Source organism: Myotis lucifugus, unplaced genomic scaffold (assembly GCF_000147115.1).
Source record: "Myotis lucifugus unplaced genomic scaffold, Myoluc2.0 scaffold_445, whole genome shotgun sequence".
NCBI lineage: Eukaryota > Metazoa > Chordata > Mammalia > Chiroptera > Vespertilionidae > Myotis > Myotis lucifugus.
Window position 1 is genome coordinate 10381 of NW_005871493.1, and position 11147 is coordinate 21527.

Consider the following 11147-nt stretch of genomic DNA (forward strand, 5'->3'; position numbering starts at 1 on the left):
CCTGCAGTTCTCCTCTCCACCTGTCACCCTCCAGGGGCCACTCTGATCCCCCCCACACTTTTTTTTTTTTAACAAAGATGCTTTTTCTTAGGCTTCCATCTGCTCTCTTTCTTTTACTTACCACAGACATGTCCCTTTCATTATAAAAGTAATGGTAACCATATTGCACAAAATAGCAAATAAAGAACAGAATAAACTACTTATGTTGTTTACCTCCCACCAACATTAACATTTCGGTGTATTTCCTCTCGGGGGTTTTTTTTTTCTTCCTCCTAAACATACTAGTATGTGAAATAAAATGAAAGCGACTTAATATCCTGCCCTTGTTAATTCTATCAACACGTCCCAGGTCGCTATCTTCTTCACAGGCACACGCAGCAGCCACTGGGAAAACGCTCCGCAGCGGAACCTGTGCTGCGGCAGCATTCAGAACGCCCCGCTCCCACTCGTGGTTCAATCACCAGCGAGGGGTTTCTCAGCGCACATAGTGCTCCCCTTATTCTGGACGGAGTCCTTGGAAAGGCATTGCCACAAGGGGAACTAGGTCAGATTATAAGCACGGTTTCATGCTTCTCAAAAAGGTGGTGCCAACCTCCTGCGGAAGACGCCGTGTGCCCTCGGACTTATACACACGCACGCGCGTACGCACACCCGGCACCAAGGCCCTTTCTAGCACTGTATACTTTGCCCAAAGAGTTCGGCCAAGTTAAGAGATGGAAAGAATTACCTTGCCGCCTCCTCTTCTTTTTCCACTTTTTTTTTCTGGGAACCAAACACAAGCGTCATTGGATGGTTAGGGTGAGGGCCTGAGCAGACCCCGCTGGGCCCCCACCTCCTGCACACTCAGCCCAGGGGCCTGGCCAGGGTCCCTTCCCTCACCTTGGCAACGCTTGTCTGCTTCTGGGATGCCAGCCTCTTGCCTTTTTTGACAGGGGTCTCCTCTAGGGACACCTCTTCATCATCATCGTCGTCATCGTCATCATCTTCCTCTGACTGCTGCTCCTCTTCCTCCTCCTCTTCCTCCCAGGAGAGTTCTGGAATTTCTGCACATGGGAGAGGAGAGGTGCCTGGGGGAGTCCCCGCAGGAGTGCAAGTGTCTGCCTGCCTCCCTGGGAAGCCCTCCTGGCCTCCCTGACAGAGTGAAGGCCAGGAGGTGGCGGGAAGCGGCCTTGACAGCTCAAGAGGGCCTGGCCGAGGGTGGTAGAAGGAGGCGGGGAAGGGCAAGCTGGGCTCTGCCTTGGGGGGGGGGGCGGTGAGGACTCTCCAGGGAAGGAGTGTGTGAGGGGAGGAAGGGGAAGGTGGGGAGGAACTGGAGTAGCAGTTAAGGACTTCAGGCCTTATCCACAGGGAAGTGGACGCTGCCGGGGTTTGGGGGCAGGAGAGCACCCCGAGGACAGAGGCCCAGCCGGACAGAGAAGAGGGCCAGTGAGAGGACATCGAAAGAGTCAACAGCACAGCGACTTGCTGGCCCATGTGACTGCTACAGCTACGTACTTCGCTTTAAGTTAACATTTTAAAAATATATATTTTTATTGATTTCAGAGAAGAAGGAAGAGGGAGAGATTGAAACATCAACAATAAGAGAGAATCATTGATGGGCTGCCTCCTGCGCGTCCCCCACTGAGGATCGACACCAACCTGGAATCGTGGGAATCTAATAGTGACCTCCTGGCAATAGGTTGACACTCAAACACTGAGCCACGCTGGCCAGGCTAAGCTAACACGTTAAGTGCGTGCTAGTACTGGGTACCATGCTAACTGCTTTTCCTGAACATCCCATTTATTCCTCACAGCTAGTCTTTGTAGATGAAACCTAGTACACCCCTACCCTCACGTTCCAGGTGAGGGGCTGCGGCACAGGCACAGGCACGGTGCAGGGAGGTGAGGTGCAGGGAGGTGAAGGAGAACTGGGGGTAGAACTGTGCCTGTGGCCTTCCTGCCCAGGCTACTGGCAACCGTGCTACCTTTGGGGATTCTCTCTAATCACTCAGGAGCCCTCCTCTGTTGGGGTGTTCATTACGTCCCTGGCCCCGTGCACCCTCAGACCTTCCCCAGGTCCAAGCTCAGACTTACCGTAACATTCCTGGCCACTGAGGAACACGGGTCCCAAGCCAGCCCGCAGCTGAAAAGTGACTGGAGGAGAGAGCTCCAGGCCCATCATGACCTGCAGGCGGAGGGATGTGGGGGCAAGAGCAGAGAAGACAGGGTCGCTCGGGCGCCCCCAGGCTGGGGGCCGGCCTCCTGCAGAAACACTCAGAGTTTACCCCCAAGCCCCAGCCGCGGAGTCACTGCGCTCGGCCCTCCCCCTTTCTGCCGAGGCGGACTCTGGCAGAGAAGAATTCGAATCTGACCAACTCATTCTCGCTAAGATCTCAGGTGAGCTTCCAACCAACCTCAGGGGCAGCTGTTAGTAGAGAACTCTCACTGCTACAGACTAAACTGTGTCTCCCAAAGTCTTACGCTGAAGCCCTAACCCCAATGTGATGGCATCTGGAGATGTGAGGCCTTTGGGAGGTGATTAGGGTGAGATGAGGTCATGAGAGTCATCATGAGATTAGTGTTCCTTTAAGATGAGACTAGAGACCCTCCTCCTGCCTCACACCCCCCTGCCCCCATGTGGGACAGAGGAGGCACCGTGTAGAAGCTGGGAAGAGGGCCCTTCCTAGGACCTGACCATGCTGGCACCCTGGTCCCACACAGACTACGCACGAATCAGATGAGCAAAGCAGATGCAAATCTGCATGTGTAGGGGGACTTCTGTCTTATAAGTTACATGGGAATATGCATATGAATAAAGGTTGGGAAAGATGAAGTGCTAACCCTAATTTTCAGTGGGTAGTACAGAATTTTTTTTTAAAATATATTTTCCCAGACATTCCACAGGAAGCATTTCACCTGCTTTATCTCATTTACTCCACACCCATGGGGGAGGTGCCATTACTTTACAGAGGAAATTGAGGCTGAGAGGGATTCACTTCGAGTTTCTGGTTCAGACAGGGAGCAAATAAGCAAAAACAAACTCCGCAGCACCAACACCTAGAAAGGCTGGATGAAATGTAACCCAATGGCTGAAGAGTAAGAAGAAAGGAGAGTCCCCAGGCATCAGACGTGAGGCAGCCTGTGCGAGAGCCGCTCTGCAGCAGCTGAAGGAAATGCACTGGAGATGACACGCGTGCTCGGACGGGGCCACTGTACGGAGGCCAGCACCCTCGAAGGGCTGCACCTCAGTAAAAGCCCCAGCCTGAGGCTCGAGGGGAGGGGACGAAAGAACCCCAAACCAACAGGTAGGAACTACACACCACCAGAAAAAGGTGACGGGATTAAGAAGCACAAATTGGTTGTCACAAAATAGTCGTGAGGATGTAAAGTACAGCACAGGGAATACAGTCAATAATCCTATATAATAAAAGGCTAATATGCAAATTGACCAAATGGCAGAACGGCCGGTTGCCATGACACGCACTGACCACCAGGACGTAGACGCTCAATGCAGGAGCTGCCCCCTGGTGGTCAGTGCGCTCCCACAGGGGAAATGCGGCTCAGCCAGAAGCCAGGCTCAAGGCTGGTGAGCGCAGAGTGGTGCCAGCAGTCAGACATCCCCTGAGGGCTCCCAGACTGCGAGAGGGCGCAGGCCGGGCTGAGGGCCCCCCCAGTACACGAATTTTGTGCACCAGGCCTCCAGTGATGTAATAACTATGTATGGTGCCAGGTGGGTACTTGGAATGTCACGGGGACCACTTTGTAAAGTACATGATTGTCTAACCACTATACTATATAAATTGAAATGAAAAGAAAATATGAAATGTCAACTATAATTAAAAAATAAAACTTAAATTTGAAAAACGGTGTGGCTTGGGCCATTTTGGAGAGTTACTCAGTTTTTCTGGGTCTCTCCCAGGTACACAGGAGATATGCATGTTATTAAACTTCAGTTGTTAAAAAAAAGAAAGAAACTACACACCACCACAGAAAGGCAACAAGGAAATGCTGGCCGGGATAGAGCTAGCACCCCAGGATGCACCTGTCGCTTGTCTGCAGTCTGGATGTGCCTGGTGCGGACAGCCACGCTGAGAAACCCACCTGAAATCCAGGGCTTGTGATGTTCCTGGGGCAAATGGCAGATGCAAACACAAAACTACTGTCCATTCTTTTCACATAGAATTTTTTAGAGAAAACAAGACAATTCGCCGTCTAAAATTACAAAACAGCCCTGGCCAGTGTGGCTCAGGTGGTTAAGCATCCATCGCCCTCCTGTGCACCTAAAGGTCTGTGGTTGGATTTCGGGTCAAGACACAGGCCCGGGTTGCGGGTGGATCCCCAGTAGGGGGTGTGCAGGAGGCGGACTAGCAATGCTTCTCTTTCTCTCCCTCTCCATTCCTCTCTAAAAAAAAAATTAGTAAAACAACCACCTTCTTTAAAAAAGTAAAATTGCAAGCCATACAAGAAGCAATCCTGCATCAGCAGAAGGAAACAAAATGACTGTCACGAGCACGACCAGGGGCCTGAGGTCGGAGAATAACAATCCGGACTTCTAGGAAGTAAGGCTGATGAAGACCAAATAAATATAAAAACAGGAATCAGAAACCTAAGAACTGCCGAAACCGGTTTGGCTCAGTGGATAGAGCGTCCGCTTGCAGACTGAAAGGTCCCAGGTTCGATTCCGGTCAAGGGCATGTACCTGGGTTGCGGGCACATCCCCAGTGGGAGATGTGCAGGAGGCAGCTGATCGATGTTTCTCTCTCATCGATGTTTCTAACTCTCTATCTCTCTCCCTTCCTCTCTGTAAAAAATCAATAAAATATATTTAAAAAAAAAAAAAGAAACCTAAGAACAACATGTTGTGAAAAATAAAAAAAGTACCAAATGCAGTCTCTATACATGAAAAAATATAAGCGTTGAAACAAACTGAACAAATGTTTAAAAAGCAGAATAAGCCAGCTGAAGCTGGAAGGTAAACTGGGAAACAGCTGTGAATAAATTACCCAGAATGCATCACAGAGAGACAGACTAACAAAGTCTGAAAGAGAAGCTGGGACGCGGAGGACAGGATGAGAAGACCCAACATGCATCTGATCAGACTAAAGGGCTGGAGAGAATGGAGTCAATATTTAAAGTGAAAACCACAAAGCCTAGCCGTTTGGCTCAGTGGATAGAGTGTCGGGCCTGCGGACTGAAGGGTCCTGGTTCCGATTCTGATTCTGGGGCACATGCCTGGGTTGGGGGCTCGATCCCCAGTGTGGGGCGTGCAGGAGGCAGCCGATCCATGATTCTCTCTCATCACTGATGTTTCTCTCTCTGTCTCTCTCCCTCTCCCTTCCTCTCTGGAATCAATTTAAATAAATAAATAAAAACTTTAAAAAAAAAGAATATGGCAATTAAATTGAGAAGGAAGAAGTGGCTACAACAAGCAGTGGTGAGCGAGCTAATTGGTAAACAAAGAAAAAAATGTAAGTGAGCATCACCGTAAAATAAGTTAGTACTGGTAATGACTAGTGTTGAGTGGGTTTAAAACAAGTTGAAGCTAAAACACTACATGACAACAACATGTAAATGAAGAAGAGAATAATCAGAAAAGCTTCCTGGATAGTTTGAGAGGAATAAAAACATTAATTTTTTACTTTGATCATGCATGATTGCTAAAAAATTAAGGACAACCAATAAAAATCAGAATGGGTTCTGTAGTTTCCAAACCAGTAGAAAGAAAAATGGGAAAAGAAACTGCAGTCAATCTAATAAAAGACAGAAAAAGGAGAACAAATAAAATATATAAGAGCAAGGAAAGTAGAAGCACAAAGTACGTTTTACAAATAAATCCAAGCATATTAGCAAACACAGTAAATATAAACAGATTCTACCAGCCAGATAGACTAAAACAAAGTCTAGCCACATACTGATTGTAGGATATACACTTAAAACATAAGGTCAGAAATGTTAAAGCAAAGAGACGGAAGCATATATTTAGATGTGGGGGAGATTTTCACTTGCTTATCCAATATCCATTCTTCCTTTCTTGCATAACAGCAATGCCCTGTGATTATTCAAATGTTGTACCCAGACAAAGACTGCATCCCCCAGCTTCCTCTGCAGCTATGAACGTGTTACTAATTTCTGGACCGGTGAGTTGTAAGCAGAATTTCGTGGGTGGTACTTGTGCAATGACTCCTTAAAAGTTGGACAGAGAACTGAGAAAGCCCCTTTGGCCTTCCCTTGCTTCTCCTTTCCTATGACCTTAAATGCAGAAGTGAGGGCTGGAGCGATGGCAGCCTTCCTGGACTGTCAGGTGATCTTGAGGATGGAATTCTGCACTAAGGATGGGAGAGAGATAAGAGGAGACTTGGGCTTTGGTGACCACGGAGCCATCTCACCAGCCCTAGACTGCCCATCTCTGGACTTCTATGCAAGACAGAAATAAATATCAAATTTGTTTAAGCCCCCATGGTTGGGTCTTTGTTATTGCAGCCATACCTAATGAAAATGAAGCTAGTTGTACCATCTGGTGAGTGGTATGGATAATGGGGGAGGCTATATATATGTAAGGAGTAGGTGATACAGGAGAAATCTTTGTACCTTCCTCTCAATTTTATTATAAACCTGAAACTGCTCTAAAAATAAAAAAATAAAGTGCTTTAAAATTGAGCTAGTTGTAGTTGTTAGCATTAGATTTGGTATCAAGTGACAGAAAACTCAATAACAGTAGCTTACACAACTAGGAGCTTGTTTCTTTGACATGTAAACTAAGTCCAGATATAAGCAGCTGTGGGCTTCCTGCTCCTCAGTCACCAGGGACCCAGGCTCTCTGTACTGTGTAGCTTCACCAACCTCAACACATGGCTTCTACCTCCTGGCCTAGATGGCTGCTCAGATTCTGGCCATCACATCCCCATTCCAGCCAGCAGGAAGGAGAAAGAGACAAAAAACAGCCACATGATCTGTTTGAGGACACGGCAGATGCAGGAGATACCACTTCTGCTTACATTCCACTGGCCAGAACTTCATTGCCAAACTCAAAAGCAATATAGTTTTCATTCTCAGTAGCCTTACGGCCAGCTGAAAGTCATGAATTCCACTGCTAAAGAAAAGGGAGAGTGGATATTGAGGGACGATTGGGAAACAAATTAATATCATATGATTTAGGCTTTAATTCAATAAGTACTTTAGAGATAAATATTCAAAGTGATGAATGCCAAGAACCTACAACCAAGATTACTTTATCCAGCAAAGCTATCATTCAGAATTGAAGGTCAGATAAAGAGCTTCACGGATAAGAAAAAGCTAAAGGAGTTCATCACCACCAAACCAGTATTATATGAAATGCTGAAAGGTATCCTTTAAGAAGAGGAAGAACAAGAAAAAGGTAAAGATACAAATTATGAACAACAAATACACATCTATCAACAAGTGAATCTAAAAATCAAGTGAATAAATAATCTGATGAACAGAATGAACTGGTGATTATAATAGAATCAGGGGCATAGAAAGGGAGTGGACTGACTATTCTTGGGGGGAAAGGGGTGTGGGGGATGCGGGAAGAGACTGGACAAAAATCGTACACCTACGGATGAGGACAGTGGGTGGGGAGTGAGGGCGGAGGGTGGGGTGGGAACTGGGTGGAGGGGAGTTATGGGGGGGAAAAAGAGGAACAAATGTAATAATCTGAACAATAAAGATTTAATTAAAAAAATAAACAAAAAAGAAGGTTACCACATATTGATTGATAAAATATATATATATGCCTAATATGCAAATTGTGCCCTCAGGAGTTCCACCAGGAGACCAGGAGTTCAATCACTCGTTATGACGTGTGCTGACCACCAGGGGGCGGCGCGGAACATGGCGGGTGTCAGCGACACTGCGCTGGCAGTGGGCGGCAGTGGAGGCACTGCTGCCCCGATGGGCCCCGATAAGAGCGGGACCATGGCGGTATGGTGGAGCAGGTGAGCGGGTGGCACCAGGCCAAGGTGGGGTGCCAGGTGGGGCTATGGGTCTGGGGGCGCGAGCTGGGGCTGCAAGGCTGGGGACATGAGCTGGGGCTGCTGGGGCAAGACGGGGCCAGACACGCCCTGAAGCCCTCCTGTGGTCCATTACAGGCAGGCCATCTCCCATGGTCCCACCCCGGCCGGCCAGCTGGCCCCAATTCTACCTCTGCAGCCAAAAGAAGCTGGCGTCGTCGACAGAATATGTCTGAAAAACTGTCATCAACAAGTACTACCAATACTGGTAGGAACTGCCTTCACAGCAAAAACGAAGTAAATGAGGATGCAGTTATTGAACATAGCTGTGGTGGAATGACTGTTACATGTCAATTTTGCCTATCACTAAATTTCTCCGATGAAAAACCATCTGATGGAAAATTTACTCGATGTTGCAGCAAAGGTAAAGTTTGTCCAAATGATATAAATTTTCCAGAATACCTGGCATATTTAAAAAAATTAATGATAGCCGAAACCGGTTTGGCTCAGTGGATAGAGCATCAGCCTGCGGACTGAGAGGTCCCGGGTTCGATTCCGGTCAAGGGCATGTACCTGGGTTGTGGGCACATCCCCAGTGGGGGATGTGCAAGAGGCAGCTGATCGATGTTTCTCTCTCATCGATGTTTCTAACTCTCTCTATCCCTCTCCCTTCCTCTCTGTAAAAAATCAATAAAATATATTAAAAAAATTAATGATAAGTGAAGATTCTGACAGTAAAAATTTTATGGAAAATATTTGTTCCATAAATAGTTCTTTTGCTTTTGCTTCAATGGGTGCAAATATTGCATCACCATCAGGATATGGGCCATACTGTTTTAGAATAAAGGGTCAAGTTTATCACTGTACTGGAACTTTACATCCTTCAGATAGTGTTTCTCAGAAGTTTGCTCAACTCTACATTTTAGACACAGCTGAAGCGACGAGTAAAAGATTAGCAATGCCAGAAAACCAAGGTTGCTCAGAAAGACTCATGATCAACATCAACAACCTCATGCATGAAAAAAAACGAATTAACAAAATCATACAAGATGCTACATGAGGTAGAAAAGGAAGCCCAATCTGAAGCAGCAGCGAAAGGCATTGCTCCCACGGAAGTAACAATGGCAATCCTATATAATAAAAGGCTAAAATGCAAATCGACTGAACGACGAACAACCGGTCGCTATGACATACACTGACCACCAGGGGGCAGACGTTCAATGCAGGACCTGCCCCCTGGTATTCAGTGCGCTCCCACAGAGGAAGCACCGCTCAGCCAGGAGCCGGGTTCACGGCTGCCAAGTGCAGTGGTGGTGGTGGGAGCCTCTCCCACCTCTGCGGCATCAGTTGGGCCTCCCCTGAGGGCTCCTGGACTGTGAGAGGGTGCAGACCGGGCTGAGGGACCCTCCCCCACCCCGAGTGCACAAATTTCGTGCACCAGGCCTCTAGTCTATCTATAATAATAAAAGCGTAATATGCTAATTAGACTGGATCCCTGAACGACCTTCCAGACATCATTCCAACAAAAACCACGGCAGCGGGGGCCAAGGCGGAGCCGGTTAGGGGCGATCAGGCAGGCAGGCAAGTAGTTAGGGGGCAATCAGGCAGGCAGGCAGAGTGGTTAGGGGAGATCAGGCAGGCAGAGGCCGTTTCTGCCAATTATACAAGCTATGTTTGGAGAAATCTAGCAATGTTTTTCAAGTGTTGAAAGCAAAAACACTCAACCTAGAGTTTTTTACCCAGTAAAAATACCTTTCAAAAGTCAAGTGAAGCCCTGGCTGGTTTGGCTCAGTGGATAGAGCGTCAGCCTGTGGACTGAAGGGTCTTGGGTTCGATTCCAGTCAAGGGCACATGCCTGGGTTGTGGGCTCGATCCCCAGTAGGGGGCATGTAGGAGGCAGCCAATCAATGATTCTCTCTCATCATTGAGTTTCTATCTCTCTTCCCCTCTGAAATCAACAAAAATAAAATTCAACTGAGAGTTTAAAAAAAAAAGGTAAAGTGAAATAAGGACTTTTCAGATATACAAAAGCTGAAAGAATTCATCACAAGCAGGCGTGCATTACAAGAGATGTTTAAGTCCTTCAAGCAGAAGAAAAATGATATCAAATGGAAACTTGAATTTACACAAAGGAACGAATACCAGAAATGGTAAATATGTAAATGTTTCATTCTAATTCCTAATCTCTTTAAAATATAGACTGTTTAAAGCAAAGATAATACATTATAGTGAGGGATTTATAGCATATGTAGAATCAAGAGTTATTACAGCCCTGGCTGGTTTGGCTCAGTGGATAGAGCGTTGGCCTATGGATTGAAGGGTCCTGGGTTCGATTCCAGCCAAGGGCACATGCCTGGGTTGTGGGCTCTATCCCCAGTGGGGGGTGTGCAGGAGGCAGCCAATCAATGATTCTCTCTCATCATTGATGTTTCTATCTCTCTTCCCTCTCCCTTCCTCTCTGAAATCAATAAAGATATATTAAAATAAATAAATAAATAAATAAATAAATAAATAAATAAATAAAACCTCCCTAATGGGAATGCAGAAAGGGAGGGAGAAAAGGGACAGGAAAAGGGGGCAATGTTACTCCCTAGGCAGAAAAGCCAGCAGTCTCTAGGTTATAAAATTGCCAGCGGCTTCTCATGAATTCTGGGAAGGCTACAACAAAGTAAAAAGGGACCTTGAGAATTAACCTGTACCAATAGGTTCAGCAAAGGAATTTTGAGCCCTAGCCGGTTTGGCTCAGTGGATAGAGCATTGGCCCGCAGACTGCAGGTTACCAGGCCCCATTCAGGTCAAGGGCACATATCTCAGTTGCAGGCTCAATCCCCAGCCCTGGTCAGGGTGCACGCGGGAGGCAATCAATCGATGTGTCTCTCTCTACCTCCCTTCCACTCTCTCTAAATATCAATGGGAAAATATCCTTGCATGAGGATTTAAAAAAAGAAGAAAGGCATCTTTAGCAACTACAAGTTGAAACTAGTACGAAATGACTGACTAGAAGAACCTATACAGTGAGAAAAAAAATTTTTTTTGAAACCTATAGACGGGAGGGTATATCAGCCTGAGACCCCCACCCAATTTGCTTTTCAGATTAGCTGCCCACCTGCACTTCTTAAGCCAGATGTATAGGTTTGCTTCTTTGCTTCTTTATCAAAGGTGCATGCTTTAATAAGTTGGCTTTTCACAATGCAGTCA

General features: G+C 46.8%; 1 protein-coding gene across 1 annotated transcript in view; it reads right to left on the reverse strand.

The window, feature by feature from the left end:
- Positions 1-15: 15 nt before the first annotated feature.
- The window catches only part of NPM2 (nucleophosmin/nucleoplasmin 2), a 20779-nt gene continuing 9647 nt past the window's right edge, over positions 16-11147 (reverse strand). The window contains exons 4-6 of the mRNA XM_006102934.3: positions 2074-2164; positions 880-1043; positions 16-762 (exon numbers count right to left, since the gene is read on the reverse strand). Of these exons, the coding sequence (XP_006102996.1) occupies positions 724-762; positions 880-1043; positions 2074-2164 (294 nt within the window). The 3' untranslated portion in view covers positions 16-723. The remainder of the gene's footprint in view (positions 763-879; positions 1044-2073; positions 2165-11147) is intronic.